The sequence below is a fragment of the Zalophus californianus genome, chromosome 2 (assembly GCF_009762305.2).
Source record: "Zalophus californianus isolate mZalCal1 chromosome 2, mZalCal1.pri.v2, whole genome shotgun sequence".
NCBI classification, from domain to species: domain Eukaryota; kingdom Metazoa; phylum Chordata; class Mammalia; order Carnivora; family Otariidae; genus Zalophus; species Zalophus californianus.
The window spans coordinates 63,041,116-63,061,371 of NC_045596.1; the positions used below are offsets into that span (position 1 = coordinate 63,041,116).

General features: G+C 43.2%; 1 protein-coding gene and 1 pseudogene across 1 annotated transcript in view; one reads left to right on the forward strand and one right to left on the reverse strand.

Moving 5' to 3' along the window:
* The window catches only part of ANXA3 (annexin A3), a 47,943-nt gene continuing 27,687 nt past the window's right edge, over positions 1-20,256 (forward strand). Inside the window, exons 1-3 of the mRNA XM_027600353.2 lie at positions 1-151; positions 2,648-2,699; positions 18,902-18,989. Coding sequence (XP_027456154.1) covers positions 2,685-2,699; positions 18,902-18,989 — 103 coding nt within the window. The 5' untranslated portion in view covers positions 1-151; positions 2,648-2,684. The remainder of the gene's footprint in view (positions 152-2,647; positions 2,700-18,901; positions 18,990-20,256) is intronic.
* On the reverse strand, positions 6,142-7,910 carry LOC113924477 (annotated as a pseudogene).

Sequence of the window (20,256 nt, forward strand, 5' to 3'; positions counted from 1 at the left end):
CCGGTCAGGTGGAGCCGGGAGGCCCGGGGAGGGGCGGGAGGAAGGGGTGCGGTCGCCGGCGCTGGCCCAGCGGGCGCGGAGCGGCGGCGGCCGGGGTGCACTCCCTCTCTCGCCGTTCTCCCGCACGTCAGGTCCCTCGGCCGCGCTGCAGGTAAGATCGGCCTCGCCGCGAGTCGCCCGCGGCTGCCGGGCAGCTGGGAGCGGTGGGCACCCGGCCCACTTCCCCTGGAGCGCGGCCCACGCCGCAGACCAGCGGGCCGCGGGGGTTCGGCGGCAGAGAGTCCACGTCCCCCATTTCAGAATGGAGGAGCAAACGTGGTGCGCCCTGGGAGGGTCACCCAGCTATGGTGAGGGCGGGGCGCAGACTGACACCCCGCTGTCCAGCCCGAGACCCTTAACTTTTAGGGAACCAGCTGGCCATCTCACCTCCCCAGCCCTAAACGTTTTGGGGACAGAAACTGAGCAGGGAGTCACAACTGTCTTTTCGGTCCCTGGCGAATTAGGAGGGGCTGGCTCGAGCTCCTTCGGAGGACTTGGCACCCCACCCATCCTTGTGAGCATTTGCTCCTCTTAAGGGAGACCGCTTATTTTATTTCGTTTAATTTAATTTTATTTATTTATTTTGGTGGTAGGAGAAAAGTGTATTTAGATATTGAGCGTTGGGAATCTGAGAAGTTGGCTTTTCCTTAGAAAAGACTCACCTTTTCTTTGATTGCAACAGAGTCGCAGCCACTACTCATGATTCATCCCACTGGCATTTGAGTCGGCAGGTGGGGAATCTGAGTCCTTGATTGCAAATGACCATATATAGGAAACTGTGGTTTGTGCAGGGTTCCAGATGCCCGGGTCCGCTGAAGGCCCCTCTGGCTGCTGATAAGGAGTTACCCTGCTGGACAGAAATTCTGCCCCAGGATTTGTGTTCTGCACAGACAGCAAGACTCTGGCCTTGCGGAGAGCTATATTTACAACTTGTTTTATCAACATCATAAAAAATGTAACTCATTAAAACGTTTTTCTCCGAAGATATCCCCACTGGCTTCATGAAGGCAGAAAGCGTCAGACAGGAAAGGGAGTTTAAAGCTGTAAAGACACCCAGAATCTTGTTCTCAGAGCTGTAGTGGTCGTGTAGAGAGCCATCTGTTGAGAAAATAGGGAGGGAGGATGAAGTAAAGAAAATGATGTTGATGCTCGAATCCCTTTCTGAAGAGGATGTTTAAAGTTCTGTTGTAAGGTCATTTGGCCCCCACTGTGGAGTGATATCTTCTTAAAATTTAAATCAGTAATAATTGTTAATAATTTACAAATTATACCGGATCAGCACATATTGCGCCTCAGCTGTGACAATGTATGGGGCAAGCACTTGGGTAAGGCCGAGCATGGGAGTTAACTTCATACCTTTGGAGTGTGACTGTCCAGACTCTGCAGGGGGACACTTACTTGCTGTGCGGCTAGAACATTATTGTACCTTCTCTGTGCCCCAGCTTCTTTATATGTAAAGTGGAGATGTTCTTAATGACACCTCGCTCCCCTAGATTGTTGTGAGGCTTATATTAAATCATTCTTTCATTCATTATTTTTTTTAGTGCCTTCTATGCCCCAGTGAACTAATATGACAAAAAGCCTTGTGAAATTAACCTTCTAGTGCTTTTTATATGACCTGGCACATGGTATGAACTCAGAATCCTAGCTGATATTATCTTACACATGATTCCAGCCGCCCTCCTCTTCCCTTTCTGCAGAGGAGGAAACGGAAGCTCAAGGAGATTGAGCTTTCAGAGGCAAAGTGAGAACTGGTGACACTGTCTCTCCAGAGGGATGTAGTAGTAGACGTAGCTCGAAAGCCCACTGCCCTAGGCTACAGAGGGCCTGGGAGAATCAGGCTAAATATTTCCAGGGACTACTAGTGTAATTTCCTACTGATCTTTGTTCTGGGGCTATCATTGAATTTTTAGAATATTTTGTTCCCAGGATTGGTGGGAGCGACTTGCATTTCTAAATCAACCCTGGAGATATGCCAGCATGTTTGAATAATGTCTACATAGGAAAAGTGCCTGGGTTCCCAATAGGGCTCCACCAAAGAATTGCCCTTTTTACCTCTGGGCCCTACCAGGAACTGGACTGCCTCCTCAAAGAGCAGGCATGTGTGTTTATAACAGGCTGTAGGCTCGGAGCCTTGTAAAATGTAAATGGAGATAGCACAATCAAACACAAAGAATCCAACTGAAGCCAGCTAAAATTTGTTTGGGGATGGGGTCCGGGCAGACAATTTCTGTTTCTGTTTCCCTAGGATGGTATCTATCCTGATTAAAAGAATGCGGTAATCAACATAGTTCTATTGGAATTTTAAACGAGTCAAGAATTTGCTTTCCAGGAAAGATATTTGTAAACCCCTTAAGTACAGAGATTTTTTTTCTCTCTTCTTTTGACCCCTTCCCAGGTCCAGCACAGTCCCTTGTACACAGTGGGTGCTCAGTAAATATTTGTTTAGCAAATAGGGTACTTGATGCTAGAGACACATCATCTTGCTGAGGTGGTCTCTTTGAATGTTGACTTCTGTTTTCTGGATTAAAGATTAGGGTTATTCTGAGATTATTGTATTCTGAATATCCCAGATTTATTCTGTTTAGTAATTTTTTTCTTTTAATAGGTTCATCTGATCTCAACTCAAGCAAAGGTGGAATATCATGGCTTCTATCTGGGTAAGTAAAACTCAAGCTTTCACAATACAGTAACTTATCTTAGTCAAATCAAACTACAAAAAGTCAAAATATTAAGAAGTTGATAAAAGGTTCATTTGAAAATATAACATGCCAAAAAAGCAAGGGAATATCTAAAAATAATAAAACATAAACATGTATCATAGAGGTACATAGTTAAAATAATTTGTGATGACACCAAAGTAGAGGTGAATAACAGAGTAAATTTAGTAGGTGATTTGGGAGTTTATTATGTGATAAGGATAACATTTCATAACAAGAAAAGATGGCTTATTCAACAAATAATGTTAGGAAAATTTCTAGCCATTTGGAAAAAAAGTAAATCTATATTCCTTCTCCCTTCTTACATTAAAATGCATTTCGGGTGGATAAAATCTGAAATGAAAGAGACAAAATATGGGTGAATGTTAAAAATAATCACGGAGTAGGGACAGCAGTTACAACTATGACACAAACCAAAAGCCTAAAAGAAAAATATTGATCTACTTAACTGCATATAAACTTATGATTTATGACCACAGGAAAAAAAAAACACTATGAGTAGAGTCAGAAGACAACCCACAGGGGAAAAATATTTGGAGCACATCAGACAAAAAACTTATTTTCGTAACATAAAAATTACTTGAATAAATCAATAAAAAGAACTTGATGGAAATTTGTCAGAGACATGAATAGGACATGAAAAGAATTACAAATGTCCCACAAACACATGAAAAGATGCGATCACTCACTAGGAAATAAAGAAACGTGAATAACACAATGAGAAACCGTTTCTACCGGAGAATTGGTGGTGGTGGAAAAAACACATAATGAGACCAGTATTGCAGAGTCTGTAGGCAAGACAAGCACTCTCATACTCTGATCATGGGAGACGAAACCTGGCACACTTTTGGATGGCATTTTGGTGATATCCATCAGTGTTTACATGTACACCCCCTTTAGCCAGTTATTCCATTTCTGCGTGTTTACCTTATTGATACACTTGCATAAGGCTGAAAAAATATAGGCCTAAAGACATTCATTTGTATTAATGAAAATATGTAGACAGCATAAATGGCCAGCATAAATGGGCATGAAATTATTAAATTACTCATTTGTAACCTACAGCCATTTTTTAAATAGTTATTTATTTATTTGAGGAGGAGGACAGAGGGAGAGGGAAAGTCCCAAGTAGACTCTGTGCTGAGCATGGAGCCCAATGCCGGGCTGGGTCTCACGACCCTGAGATCACAACCTGAGCCAAAACCAAGAATCAGGTGCTCAACTGGCTGTGCTACCCAGGCGCCCTTAGCTTACAGCTATTTTTATGTGGTCGTTAAAAAAGAATGGGGAACAAGGGGGTCAGTTCCCTATATATTGACGTAAGAAAATGTCCAAAGATATGTTAATCAATGAAAAAAATCAAGTTACAGAATAGTATGTACAGAATGATTCTGTTTATTTTTTTAATTTTTTAAAGATTTTTATTTATTCTGGAGAGAGAGAGAGCATGAACGAGGGGAGGGGCAGAGGCAGAGGGAGAAGCAGACTCCTTGCTGAGCAGGGAGCCTGACACAGGGCTCAATCCCAGGACCCTGAGATCATGACCTGAGCTGAAGTCAGATGCTCAACCAACTGAGCCACCCAGGCTCTGATGATTCTGTTTAAAAGAAAGTTAAAAAAAATACATACACACACACACACACACACACACACACACACACACACACACACACGTAATACAGTTTTTATGTATACGTATATACATATACATGTATATGGTCTTTATGTATATACATGTATATATATTTATGTATTTATGTATATACATAAAGACTATATTACATGAAAGCTTTCTAGAAAGGCAGAACTGTGAGCAAGGGCACATTTATTTTTCAGTGCATTACCTTCCATGCCCTAATTTTTTTGTTAATGATGAACATACATTATATTTCTTAAGTGAGGGACAGAAAGGTTTAAAGAATAACTTGTGTGGAGATATACCAGCCCTAGGTATGGGTGGTGTTTGTGGGAGGTGTGCTGCTGCGAGGTTTTCTTGGCCCCAGGTTATTCCGTTACCACTGGCCAGGAGGCCAAGCTGTCCTCTTTCCAGGTCTAAAATTCCCCCTGCTATTATGGATACTTAGTAGAGCTTTGCACAGTGGCAGTATCGTAGCCAATGAGGTTTATCCAAGGCGTGATTATTGCTAATGGATACTTAGTAGAGTCAGATGGGGGAAAAAAAAAAAAAAGCATCTCTCCAAAATGCTGGTGTTAAAAAAAAAAGTCTCCTCTCGTCCTAGTCCATTAGTAAATTGACATAGGTCAGGCTCTCCAGTAAGTTGGTCAGCGGACACCTTCAAAGTTGTTAGTCTCTTACTGTGCCTAGTGAATTAAACTTTATGGTAGCTATGCATGTTTAGGAAAAAAAAAAAAAACATAGTATATATAGGACTCAGTACTTTCTGCAGTTTCAGTGGGGGTCTTGGAATGCATCCCCGGTGGATGTGGGTGAGGGCTCCTGTATAGATATACAATGGAGTATTATTCAACCTTAAAAGGGAAGAGAATTCTGATAACATGCTACAACATGAATGAACCTTGAGAACATTATGCTAAGTGAAATAAACCAGTAGTAAAAGACAAAATACTATGATTCCGTTTATATGAGGCATCAAATTCATAGAGACTGAAAACAGAGTTGTGGTTAGGGGCTGAAGGGCATTTGTTGCTTCATGGGTATAGAATTTCAGTTCTGCACAATGAAAAAGTCCTGGAGATCTGTTTCACAATACTGTGAATATTTTCACCACTATTGAACTGTTGTACACTTAAAAATGGTTAATGTGGTAAACTTTATGTTATGCTTTTTTTACCACAATAAAAAAACCCCGGAGATTTCTGTAAATATTCTTATCACTAAGTTTTATCTTTTTCTTTTTCCCTCTTACACACAAAAGCACATACACACCTAAACACAAATAAGCAATCAAGTCCATGCTTTTCTCCAAAACTGTAGATCAGTTTGTGGTTACTAGAGGATGATGAGTTTATTGGAGTGATATGATCAAGAGAGAAGACTTTGCTTGCTATTTTAGTATATTTCCATTGCAGATAAAACAATAGCTGGTTTCCTAGGTCTTTGTATTCTAGATGCATTGCAACCCTCCCATTGTTTCAGATGAGTCAACAATCTATGTTGAATTACTATTTCCTTTTTTTGGAAATGTTGTGTATCTCTGTTCAGGGTTGTGTTCTCCTACCTAACCCCTGATGAAAAGGCCTGATGTCTTATCAGTTTGCACTTTTTGGACCCCAGGGTCCCTTTAGGTTGCCTTTAGGTCCATAGCAAGCACTCGGGCAAACTACAAATTAGAATGTCTTAGGAACATGATATGTGTGTATGGTTGATATCTTTATTGCTTTGGAAGTGGCGGGCAGGTGCTCAGGAACTCTTGGTGGGGCGGGCCCATGGCCTCTTCTCCATCGCAGGCTCCTGGCTGAGCAGGATGGCTCGGGCTCTGTGAATGGCAGTCACGTGGAGATCTGGGCCGTACTTATTCTCGAGGATCGTGCCCCTGATGCTGCTGAGGGTGGCCTGGGCATTCTAACAAGAATGGTGGTCCGCACGTAGGAGGTGGCAACCTTTCTGTGGCCGGATCTCCGCTGCCTGACCACCACTACACCTTTGCCATCGGCCGCGGGCTGCACGGCCACAGTCTTATGCTGAATCCGCCAGTTGTAGCGGAAGGAGTTGCGAGCCTTCAGGTTACTGGGCTCGGTGCTGTATGTCTGCCGGTTCCTCTGGATCCCGAAGCTGGAGCCGTTCCGGACGACCGTCCGTGCAGGTGGGCAGTCGTGGCGGCGGCCCCTCTTGCTACGGCAGCCGGAGGCGGGAAGAGCAGAACGTGACTTTGTATTAAGATGCCATAACAATATCTTTCCTACGTGTGCCTTCCCCAGAGCTGGCTTTCTCAAGCAAATGTTCTGGGCTCTTTGCTCCTTGGTCAGTTCCTAACTTCCTTTGACCTTTTGTTTGAATCCTCTAATTAGTATTTTTATTATCCTCCTAAAATTTTTCTAAACTTGTCATCACCATAATCATTATAAACTGTTATAACACCCTGACTTGCCATACATTTTCCCTTCCCCACTCCAAACTCGACTTTATACATGAGGAAGGGGAACAGAGAGCCACTCTGGAACTAAGGGATAAAAGATATTTTCCAAAAGTGTAACCACATAAATAGGTTGCCTCCCAACTTTGGAAGGAGTTCATCAAAAGGGTAGTTAAACAATGAAAGCAGCAAGTACCTGCTGTACTGGGCTCTCCTGGGAGCAGAAGGAAGACAATCCAGCCACAATCCCAGGTCTTCTTTCCATAACTCTCTAATTGTTTAAAAGGCAGGCTCTTGAATATGACCTGGAGCAAGTTACTTCGTCTCCTGCCATCCCTGTTACCTCCCCTGTAAAATGGGTGGAACAACAGTACCAGCATCATTTAGTGCTTGTGAGAATTAACCCAGTTCATATAAAATGCATTAACAGTGCCTGGCATGTAGTGAGCAGTCAGTGAATGTTAGTTGTAATCATTATCATTTCAATATGTTATTTTTTAAAAAACATATTCCTTGCTAATTATTATCCCTGCAGCTATTTTAGTAAAGGAGTTTCTGCCTGTCTCCTGGGCCCGATTTTATTACAAATCAATAGCATCCTCCTCCCCATCGGGATGATTGTCTCTGAGCCAGGTGAACACAGATGGGTTTTCCCCAAATAGATTCTTTCTGACCACTCCTACTTTCAGTATTTTTTTATTTTTAAGATTTTATTTATTTATTTGAGGAAGAGAGAGCACAAGCAGGGGGAGCGGCAGGCAGAGTGAGAGGGAGAAGCAGGCTCCCCGCTGAGCAGGGAACCCAGTGTGGGGCTCAACCCCAGGACCCTGGGATCATGACCTGAGCTGAAGGCAGACGCTTAACTGACTGAGCCACCCAGGTGCCCCTGCAGTATTTTTTTAGAGCAGTTTTAGGTTCATAGCAAAATGAAGCAAAGGTACAGAGATTTTCTATGGATACATGCATAGGGTCTAGACACATGCATAGGGTCCCCCATTATCAGCATCCCCCACCAGAGTGGTACATTTCTTGCAACTGATGAACCTGCACTAACTCATCATACTCACCAGAGGCCACAGTTTACCCTACAGCTCATTCTTGGTGTTGTAGGTTCTGTGGATTTGGATATTTCCATATGTTTAAAGACATAGAATACTCTGTTCCCACTCCAAGTGGGTATACAGCAGTACAATTCTGATACGAACTACCTGGAGTTAAACTCTACACGTTTAAGAGCTCAGTCCTCACTTCCAACGTCAGCTGCAAGTCTCAGAGCCACCTGCTCTTCCAACCCATACAGTTGGGGATTTCCACGACCCTCTTGTGTTCAGTAATTATCTAGAACAACTCACAGAATTCGCTGAAAGCGCTGTATTGACACTTACAGTTTTGTCGTCAAGCCCACCTATACGTAGAGCAAGGTCTGGAAAGGTCCTGTCCCCGTGGAGTCAGGACGGATCACCCTCCCTGCACATTGTGTGTCCACCAGCCAAGGAGCTCCTCCGAGCCTCTAGGCAGAGTTCGTACTGGGATTTCATTACATAGGCGTGATTGATTAAGTCACTGGCCGCAGGACTGAACTTAATCTCGAGTCTCCTTTCCCTCGCAAACTGCCAATCGTTCCCATCTTATACCTATCCAGAGGTCTACCATAAGTCACCTCGGCAGCATAATAAAGACACTCCTATCAGGAAATTCTGATGGTTTTGACGCTCTCTGCCAGGAACCCAGGACAAAGACCAGAGATACTCTTTATCGTACCATACATACATAACTCACACAGTGGCTGCACAGATTTTCCGAAATATCATATTCCTTTATTTTTTTACTGAAATGATATTAACACTCAGGCGCTGGTTACCTTGTGCTGATCAGAACCTCTGCTTGGAGGTTTCTATCTTAAATAATAAGTAACACAGGGGAAAATGAGTAACGCTTTGTAATAAATACAAATTAGCAGATAGAATCACTCAAAACATGGGGTCCGTGGAGAAGAAATACTTAAAGGGATTCTTGAAAGTGGAAAGGTTGGGGAAAGCTTATCTAGGGTGGAAACAGGCTAATAGGAAAAATTAATCCCTGAAAATGTGTTCTTGATGAAAAGGAGAGCATAACTTTCCTTCCCCGCCTACCCTTCCTCTCTCTCCTGGGAACAAGACTGGTGCAGTTTGACCCATGAGGACACAATGGTCCCATTTCTGCTGTGTAACACACAGTAGTGACATCAGTAGTAGGGCTCCTGGGAAAGGTGCGATGTGCTAATGGGAGAGAGCATTTGGGAAGATAATGCCTTTCCACTTCTGTTCCATGGATGACACCAGCCCTGGGCATATGATGCTACTGGTCCTGGGTACAAGAAGATGGTGAGAGCCCTGTCCAGTTCATATGTCTTGCTTTGGTGGAACGTCCTGTCAGACATTTCTTTCCTGGTGTGTTTGCTCTTCCTAACTATGCAAACATGTGTGGGAAGAACACTTGTATTATATGCATGTGGTCGTGTTAAATTTCTCCTCTGGTCTCCTTGTCTACTGCATCTTAGGGCTGGAAGACCTGGTTCTATAATTGTTTTCACTGAGCTAGACTTTTCACATCCCGAAGAGAATGGGCATCGTGCCTGATTAGGTGCTTTTCAACATGATGCAACTTCCGGTCTGGTGTGTGTTTTAAACCATGTTCCCGAAGCGTATTTAGATAAATATTGGCAGCTGCAGAAATAGCCCTCTGCAGGAAGTTAATGAAAAACAGGTAAGACCTGGATTTCAAATCCAAACATTAGAGCTTTGTTTCAGGACAGAGTCTAGAAAGAAACTGTCTAATCTGAGTGAGAAGAGAGAGGCTTCCCAGGAATGAATAGACCAAGCATTAAAGAGCTGTCCTTTGCCACTCCCTGACTCCAACTCACCCATGAAGGCACGGGGCCTCTCTTCCACATTTAATCATACTAAAAGGTGTAATTTGCCAAATCTAATGAGTAGCTACTGAAGAAGCCTGGTAAATCAGAGGCAAAGAGGAAAAGAAAGAGTTTTAGATTGAGAGCAAGGAATGTGAAGGGGAGAAGATATAATTTGATTCTCTTGAATTCCTGTGTTTTGGTGGATGCAGAGCAGTTGGAAAAAGCGAAGTATTTTAGAGTACTGAGCAAAAAGATTAAGACAGATGTAGGGGTCTTACACAAAATAAAAGAGAATAAGTCAAAAGGGCAGAAAATTCTCAAGTCTGTCCCTTCCTCTATGATCAGATCTTTGCTCCTTTTATTTTTAACCATTTGTGTTTGATTAAATACTTCACCTAGGTTTCGGAAACATGTTTAAATAGAGGTAGTGACAGCCCCATCTGAACAGCATTTACAAAAGGTTTGAAGAATGCATTACTCAGATTTCTGAGGTGTGTCATAGAGCTCTGAAAAGTCTGGTAGTGGCATTTGAGAATTACCAAAGAAAGCAAGACTCAGAATAAGAAAGCATTTTTTATTCACTTAGTCATTCAACAAATATTTGCTAAGATCTGCTATGTGCCAGACACTGTTTTGGGCTCTGGAAATACAGAGAAAGAGAAATTATTTAAAAAACATGGATCTTATGTGCCTCTGATTTTATTAAGGAAGATGGCTAATAAATAAAGAAACAAATGTATAATATATAATGTCAGTTTAAAGTACTCTGGAGAAAAGCAGAGCTAGATAATGACAGTGATGGGGAGTGTTATTTTCTGCTCAGATATGTGAGCAGAAGTCAACATGGAGTGAGGGAGTGAGCTGGGAGAATATCTTGGGGAAGAGCATCCAGGCAGAGGGAACAGCAGGGGTAGCCTGAGGCAAGGTATATTTGAAGAGCAATAAGAAAACTCCCATGGGGTGATAGGAGGGAGACAAGGAGAATCAGGGAGGTATTCCATGTCTTTTTTTGGGATCCTCCAAGGGCTACAAAGAAACTTAATAATCCCAGTAGCCTTTGTATAAACTCTACAAGGAGTTCCCATTATGTAGGTTTACTTTACATTAGGAAGAATTCTTAGCAACTTATTGTTAGGATTGTCACTTCCCAAACACACACTTACACAAAACTCATAAAATAATGTATATTGCCATCATGTCATGTGGGCATTAAAGACCATGGCCACAGATACAAGAAGTGTTCTTTCTGTAATATCACAAACAGCAAACATCCCTGGCCTCGGTCCCTCCTGGGTGGATTTCCATTCCCATAGAAGTGACGTGGGAGGAGAGTGCGTGTCACCACTGTAGTCCCAACATCCTGCCAAACCAGCTCCATTTTCTAGCCAAGTTTCAGAAGATGTGGTTGATTCCCAGATTCCCCAGTTCAGTGAGCCAGGTTCCCTTTATCTTCCACAGTTAGAGAGCAGGTCCCTTTGACAGAGTTGTCTCCCCTAGAAGATGAAGTTAGAAATGTACTTCATCTCACTGAGGATGTGGCCCATATAGCCACCCTAGTTTTCAATTCTTTGTGGCTCTTGGCCAAGAAGAGAGTTTGGTCAAGAACTCTTAGCTGACTTGGATTGTGGAGGAAAAATGTAATCCTCAGATACTGGTGCTAAATAACTCAAAAGAAGATAAATATAAATTGTTTATAATCTGCTTCAAACAAATAATGAAAATTCTTCTGAGAGAGAAGTTTGTGTTCTTGATGTTAAAGACTTTCTGGGGGACCGGTGTTTCAGACCCAATCCAAATAGTTAGGTTTGCTGCCTCTGCCAGAGAACCCCTGAGTGCTTGGAGAAACAGGAAGAAAGACATAACAGAATCATTGGCAACATCCCTGGTTCACCAGTCTTCCACCCTGACTTCTGGAACCAGCTTTGAAAGACCGGGAGTAGCCTGTCGTGCTGAAAGTGACCACCAAAATACCTCTGACCTCGTCCGCATCTCCCAGGATACAATGGTCACTTTGATTTCTGGACCATTGATGTTTGAAGGGATCAGTTTCATCAAGCATCCAGTTGTCTTATGTAGGCCTTGGAGAAATTCCATACCATCTTCCCTCCATTTTCTTCCAGCAAACTCATTCACAGTTGTTTATTAAGGCCCTATCTGAAGACTGAGTACTGGGCTGGAGCTGGATATACTGTAGTAAAACAAAAGATCTCTGCCCCCTGGAATGTTTTGTGTTAGAGGAGGTGGGGAGACACAGATATAAACCGTGAGAGATAATACCGAGTGCTGAGGGCCCTAAGGGGGGGAAGGGTTGCTGAGACGAAGACCAACAGGAGAGGACCCGCTCAGGTCCAGTGGCCAGGGCTGGCCTGTCAGAGAAGATGGCCTTTCAGCAGAGGGGTGAAGGTAGAAGAACATTCCAGATAGAGGGAACAGCATGAACAAAGGCATTAAGATGAGGAAGAATTCAACATACGTCAGCTGGGCTGTCAGAGAACTGAAGTGTGCTGGACAAAGGGGAGAGTAGCTGCGGGTGAGGGCGAAGAGGGAGGCTGGGCCAAGCCATGCAGGGCAAGGGCTGTGCGGACCAATGCCGTAGACCCCTTGGCTGCCGCGTGGGAGGTGGTTAGAGGCTGGCAACGGAAGGAAAGGAGACTGCTGCAGATGTCCGTGTCCAGGGGAATGGTGATGGTGACTTGGACAACAGCAGGGGCAAAGAAGATGGGGAGATTGCTGATGGATTGAATGTGCAGGGAAAGAGAGATGCATCAAATGAGACTCCCAGTTTGTGGAGGTTGGTGCCATTTAGAGGAAGAAGGTCAAATTGGGGACGAGCTCAGAAGGCAGTCGGGTTGCCTGGTTCGGTTCCTGGCTGTGCCACAGATGAGCCATGGAACCTTGGACAAACCTCTTACCTCTCTGTGTCTTCTCCCCCTAAATTGGGGGTCAGAATAGTACCGACCTTGTAGGGTGGGTTTTGAGGATTAAATGAGCACATATGGGTAAAGCACAAGTAAATATCATCGAATTGTTACGTAGGGGAGGAAATCAGCTTGGGAGGAAATAATAGATAATGTGCTACCTAGAAGCAGATACATCAAGTAGACATTGAATATACAAGACCAGTGTTCAGAATAGAAGTCTGGGGGGGATTGACAAAAGTGAGAGTTGTTTACATGATTAGAGGGAAAGAAAAGAGATTTTCCATTTTTAGAAGTACCTATTCTGTAGAAGTCAGGCAAAGGGGACGAGCTGTTAAAGGAGAATAAATGCAAGCTGGGATGGCAAGTAGAAACCCCAGGGATGGGGCCCAGGAGCCAAAAGAAGGCAGAAGTCTGGCTGGGTTGACCATGACACATGCTTCTGAGAGGCCAGGGTTTCTTCTGATTATAATCTGTGTTTCATGGAAGACCCAATGCAAATAGCTTGTGTGTCCCTACCTCCCCTAATTTCTGAATCACACTTAGCTCCTACTCCGGCCCAACACCCTCTGTTACCACATCCCAGTGCTCTTGCTCTGAGGCTCCCTGATGAAATCATTATATTTAAAAAAGAACGGAAGGCAAGTATGTATCTTTTCTCATTTGAGCAAGACAAGAAGAAACACATACATTGCCTCTGGACCCCTCAGAAGCACTTATTTATTTTTTTAAAGATTTTATTTATTTATTTATTAGAGAGCGAGCGAGAGAGAAACAGCAGAGAGGAGAGAGGGTCAGAGGGAGAAGCATGGTCCCTGGACTCTGGGATCATGACCTGAGCCAAAAGCAGTCACTTAACCAACTGAGCCACCCAGGCGCCCCTCGGAAGCACTTTAAAGGAAGCCATGAAGTCACTCACTTCCTCACTGCCATCAGGCACCGGAGGCTACCATTCTCTGCTTTCCCCACCCCTGCTTTCCTTTGCTGCCCCTAGGTGGGAAGCCTGCGGGCTGTGGCGATGGGGCGCCTTCTGTTTGCAGTGGGCCCTGCCAGCCTATGGGAGAATCTGAGGTCCCTCGTGTTTGCCCTGGAGGATCAGAGTGGTTAGCAGTGCTTGTCTCCGGCACCTTACCTGCTGTTTGCTGGGGCTGCCTTAACAGAGTTCCACAAACTGGGTGTTTTAAAACAAGAGAAATGTATTCTCTGACAGTTCTGGAGGCTGGAGGTCTGAAAGCCAGGTGTGGGAGAGCCATGCTTCCTCTGAAACCTGTAAGGGAGTCCTTCCTCACCTCTTCCAGCTTCTGGTGGTTTGCTGGCAATCTTTGGGGTTCCCTGGCTCGCAGCTGCACGGCCCCAATCTCTGCCTCCGTGGTCACATCCCCTCCTGTGTGTCTCTGTCTTCACCTGGTTGTCTCCTGAGGACACCTGTCATGTTGGATTCGGGGCCCACTCCATCCAGTATGACCTCAGCTTAACTAAGTACATTTCAATAAACATATATCCAAAGAAGGTCACAGTGTGCAGCATTGTGGGCTTGGCCTGCCACATATCTTTTTGGAGGGACACAAGTCAACCCCTAACACTTGCCTCCTCTGACGCTATTCCACCTCAGGGCCTTTTACAATAAGCTTTCTTTGGTTTGGAAAACCACATTACTAGAAAAATGGAATGAGAAGTCTCACATCTTCCAAGTTATGATTGCTTTATTTCTTTATTTTTATTTATTTTTTTAGTCTACTCCATTTTTCCTTCTATCATAAACCCTCAAGACCCAGCAGACTGTTTGGACGTTGACCAGAGAGTGATCATTTCTCCTCAGCTCTTCAAGAGTTCCTGAGTCCTGGAAGTTTCTATGAGGCATTGATTTAAAAGCTTAGTTTTTGGATGTGGCCTCTACAGGATTTTACGAAGTGATGAGTGATTTGGCTTTACCTCACCCTCTGCTACCTATAACAGAGCTATTCTTGCTCTGAAGCATTGGGCTTTAAATATGTTTCCTGTCAACAGGATTGGCGCCTTGTGTTTTTCTCTTTCATTCATTCTTCTGAATATGAATGTTTAACTTCTTGCAAACCCAGGACACTCTGCATGAAAAAAATGGGTGCAACCGGCTTTCATGGTCAAAGACAGACCGACCTCTCTTGGCAGGGGGGAGGGGAGAGGGAAGGGGAGGTGGCAGCAGACAGCTTACCAGGCCCCCACTTGGCCACACCAATGACTTCAAGGCATCAGGTGCTCTGATGATCTCCAAAGGAGAGTTTTAGAAGATGAGACAAAGGGGCGCCTGGGGGGCTCAGTTGGTTAGCGTCTGCCTTCAGCTTGGGTCATGATCCCGGGGTCCTGGGAGCGAGCCCCACACAGGGCTCCCTGCTCAGCGGGGAGTCTGCTTCTCCCTCTTCTCCCCACTCATGCTCTCTGCCGCTATTTCTGTCTCTCTCTCTCTCAAATAAATAAAATCTCTAAGAAAAAAAAAGATCAGAGAAAACTCTATTGACATAAAGATGGTTCAAGTGAGATGCAGCCTAGCTTAGTAATCAGAAGCGGAGGCTGATGAGACTGACCACTTGCTGGCTGTGTGAACTTGGGCAAGTTACTTAAGCGTCAGTTTTATCATTATCTGTAAATAGGATGTATTACATCTGCCTTACAAGTCTTTTGTGAGGATTGAATGAGCTAATGCAGGAAGCGTGCTTAGCACAAGACTTGGCACACAGTAAGTAGCAACAATTTTTTTAAAGATTTTATTTATTTATTTATTTACTTACTTACTTAGAGCAGGGGGAGGAGTAGAGGCCGAGGGAGAGGAAGTGGGAAAGAATCCCAGCATACTCCACACTGAGCAGGGAGCCTGATGCAGGACTTGCTTTCATGACCGACCCTGAGATCATGACCTGAGCCGAAACCAAGAGTCGGACGCTCAACCGACTGAGCCACCCAGGCGTCACAGGTAGCAACAATGATTAATGTCAAGAGCTCCTGTTAGTTTCCCCACTCCCTTTATTTAGACATTGCTTGCTTTAATTTATTTTCCAACTGGTTTCAGGATCGGTGTCCCTTTGGGGGCATCTGAAGGTCAAGTCTGGAAAAAAAGGAAAGCAACTTAAAGTGTTTAAGGGATGCCGATGGAAATCTGATCAAATGTGATTTTTTTGGAAAAATAAAAACTTTGCTAAGTATTTGTGTCCCACACTAGCTTGACACTTTGTTAGGGAGTTAGGGTTAGTGCAAATAGACGAAGTCAAGCACTGATTAGTAGTTTAAATGTTAAGGAAGGAATCCTGCAATGAAGCAGGCCATGCAAATAGTTTTGTCTGTAAAAATGCCAACATTCCTGAAACAATGAGCTTATCGTCAAATTCTTCTTCCACCTCCCATAAAAGAATCTGTGACTTGTTTACTCATTTTGCTTTGGTTTTCTGGGCAGCTGAGAATGAAATAGAGAGTGGTTCTCAAACTTGAGCATGCATTAGAATCATCTGGAGATGATCCTGAGTCTTAGCCCCAGAGCTCTTGACTCAGTAAGACCGGGGTGGGACCTGAGAATTTGCATCTCTAACAAGTTCCCAGGTGATGCTGCTTTGGCTGATCCAGTATCTTCACTTGGAGAACCACTGGCATGGAATCCTGTGAAGTATTGTGATGTGGTAGAGAGCACAGGGCATTTTAGACACAATGGGTGGGTTCACATCCTTGGGCTGTCCTTAGTAGCAGAGTTATGGTAAGCAAATAATTTCTCTGAAATCGAGTTTCTTCCATTTTTTAATGGAAATAATAAAATCTACTTTGTTAAGGTCATTGTAAGACTGAAATAAGTTGTCTGTAAAGCACTTTGTTCCCTGCCTGGCATGTGCTGATTTAAAAGATTCTATTAATTTCTTTTACTATAAGATTTTTCTCATAGGTCATGTAACTATTGTTGAATGTTCTGGGCAACCGAATCTATCAACTGAATTAGACTGCTTATTTAAATAACTGAAACAGTCTAAAAATTTTCACCAAAATTCCGCTTCAGATTTTCCGTGCCATTTTTCAAGCTGGCATTGGGCGGCGGCGGGGAGGGGGGTACTTTTTTTCTTTTAATTAAACAAGGAGTTCCTCCGCACTTAATTCTTGCTGGGTGGCATATTACATAACGGACTGGGAATTTCAACCTTCTCTAATTGTGCGCATTGGAATTTCAGCATATTTTGATGTGTAGGTAGTAGAGGGCAGTGAAATGGTCACGGCTAGAATGGAAACCCTTTTCACGAGCCATTGGAATCTGACTGCAATTCTGTCTTCTTGGGTTCAGAAGCAACCATGTAAATACCTGTGTGACGCAAAATCACCAGGGAACTTCTTCAGCATGTAGAGTGTACCTTACTTCTGAAGAATATGTTCAATATGTCTAATGCAAGACCTGGGCGTATGCATTTGAAAGAATTACCCTGGGTACAAGACCCTATATTTCAAGAAAGACTAGGAATGGGCTGGAATGGTCATGACTGTGTTCAAATTCAGATGCTACTGCTGACCTAGTTTCTGTGGGCTTGAGAGCAAATGCTCCAATCCTCTTAAACCTTGGTGTCCTCTAAGTGAAATGGGTCACTCTTACTCCTCAGGGATGTTATGCAGGCTCTATTGATGCATCTGAAGCGTCTCACACAGCGCTGGCCATGAAGCACTCAAATGCTCCAATATTGGGGTGGTTCTTCTAAAATGCCAGGCACATAAGGTGGACAGATAAGATCAACATAAAAGTTCCTAGATGGGTAGAACTGAAATGAGGCCAGCTGACTCTGGGAACCCATAAAATATTTATTAAGCCTCAGAGAAGGAGGATTCTCCAAAGATTATGTGGAAGTGACTGATTTCTAATCGGCGCCTTTAGATCAGACACATTCACAGCTAGTTTCTAACCTGTTATAATCACTCTTGTAGAATGAAAACTATTTTGGATGCTTTAAGATTAAACAGTGTTTGGTTGTATTAAAGTGAATTGTTCAACCTAATCTATTGAATCAGCAGCCTATCATTTTTTATTGGGCCAGAACATTAACTTTCCATTCACTTTAATGTGACACGATAATGTCCTGCCATGAAAATATTAAAAACCTCAGGAGAGCCTAAATGAAGCCATATTAGCCCAAGACAACAGAGCCTATATTATTCAGCAACAGGATAGGAAAATCAGTTTAGAAAGAAAACACCATTACTGTAAAGACATGTTTTTCTTCAGAGTGAGGAAATGCCATATAAATATATGTTCCCTTGCATTTGTCTCAGCATCTTTGTGGCTGTTCTGTAGTCTCTTAAACAGTTTTAAGAGATTTTATTCTTTCCGTAAGATGGTCTTTCCCAGCTTACTGACATGTTTCTAATTTGTGTGTTTAAAATTACTGTCGGGGCATTTTTCATTTCCATGTTGCTCCTAAAGATCCATGTCAGTGGAGCTTTCAGAAGGGAATTTATCAGCTGCAACTACACATTTGTTAAACAAGGCTTGAGAACAGGCAGTCCTAATGGGGTTTTCGTTCGTGGATCCTTTGGTGTAGGCTTCCCCAAGGACAGTGGTCAGCATTAATTAAAGCATCTTAAAGTCTGCAAACCACAGTTACTTCTGTGTGAGATGCGGTGAAGAACTTTGAGTTATCACTTGAAAACAAAGAGGATACAGGAAATTGTCACTTTCTCATTGTTTTCGTGCAGAGGCCACTTTAAAGCAAATATTCTGGGGAGCCTGGGTGGCTCAGTCATTAAGCGTCTGCCTTCGGCTTGATCCTGGGATCAAGCCCCGCATCGGGCTCCCTGCTCAGCGGGGAGTCTGCTTCTCCCTCTCCCTCTCCTGTTCCCCCTACTTGTGCTCTCTCTCTCTCAAATAAATAAAATCTTTAAAATGAGATAAAATAATAAAGCAAATATTCTTTTTTATTGTTATGTTAATCACCATGCATTACATCATTAGTTCTTGATGTAGTGTTCCATGATTCATTGTTTGTGAAAGCAAATATTCTTCAGAGTCACTGGGATTGGCACAATTTATTGCTCTAGAGAATAACTATTTGTATTTCTAATCTCTTACACAAGGGGAGAAAGGAGAGGCCTTTTTGTATATGTGGCAAATGTCAATTGCTCACATGTCTGGAGACAGGAGAGTCTCCTGAACCACTCCTTAAGGGAAAGGAAAGTGTTGCCAATTAAGGGTTTGTTATGCTTCCAATGTGCATGCGCGAATGTATGTAATGCAAATAAAGAGGTCATTCTGAACTAGTGGCACTTTCAGATATTTCCTTCCAGGTTGGACACCGAGGGACAATGCACGATTATCCGGGCTTCAGCCCATCAGTGGATGCTGAAGCGATTCGCAAGGCAATCAGAGGAATCGGTGAGTACTGTTCTGCAATTGCTCTCTTCACATTGAAGCAAATCAGGAAAGTTACAATTTAAAAGTGAATTGGTTCAATTTGCCCAAGTTGGCTTCCTCAACTGGAGAAATTGTAAGGGACTTTTTAAAAAATTGTGAAATAGTGGGGCACCTGTGTGGCTCAGTCGGTTAAGTGTCCAACTCTTGATTTCGGCTCAGGTCATGATCTCAGGGTCGTGAGATCAAGCCCTGCATCAGGCTCCACACCCGGCGTGGAGCCTGCCTAAGATTCTCTCTCTCCCACTCCTTCTGCCTCTCCCCGACCTGCCCTAAAAAAAATAAATTAAAATTATGAAATAATGAGGAAAAAATGCATAGGGTACCCAATTTTATTAAATCTTAATATTTGCCATATTTACTTACTGTGAAATAGTACCTCACCATCATTGCTACCAACAGTGATCATCATAATAAATCATTACAGATACCCTTCTGCTGATTCTTCCTGGATCTCTTTCCCACCCTGTTTCCTAGAGACAAAACACGATCCTAAGGTAGAGTTTATTCCCATGAAACTTTTAATTCCATAACTATATGTGTATGTACATATAGTTTGCATGGTCTCAAACAGTATAAATTAGAATGATACTGTGTATTGCATGTACATTCTCCTGCAACTTCTTTTTAGCCCTTAACATTTTGTTTTTGAGATTTATCCATGTTGATATGTTTAGCTCTAGTTCATTAACTTTACTTGCATAGTAGTCTATTGGATTATTATATTGTAAGATGGGATATTGATGGAACATTTAAATTGCCTATAATCCTTTTCTATTATAGTATTAAAATGCTGCATTGAATATTCCTGCTTATGTCTGTGCACATTTGCTTCCATTTCTCTAGAATATAGCAAATGGAATTTCGAGGTTGAAGATGTTCATCTTCAAATTAACTAGAAATTTTGCCAGGGCACCTGGGTGGCTCAGTTGGTTAAGCAACTGCCTTCGGCTCAGGTCATGATCCTGGAGTCCTGGGATCGAGTCCTTCATCAGGCTCCCTGCTCAGCGGGGAGTCTGCTTCTCCCTCTGACTCTCCCCCCTTCTCATGCTTTCTCTCTCTCATTATCTCTCTCAATAAATAAATAATAATCTTAAAAAAAAAAGAAATTTTGCCAAACTGCTCTCTAAAATGAATATGCAAATTAGCATTCCTACCAGCAGTTCGGTATCTGTGAAACTTACTCTTGCCCCATGTTCTCCCCAGTATTTGCTGGGGTCACACTCTTCTG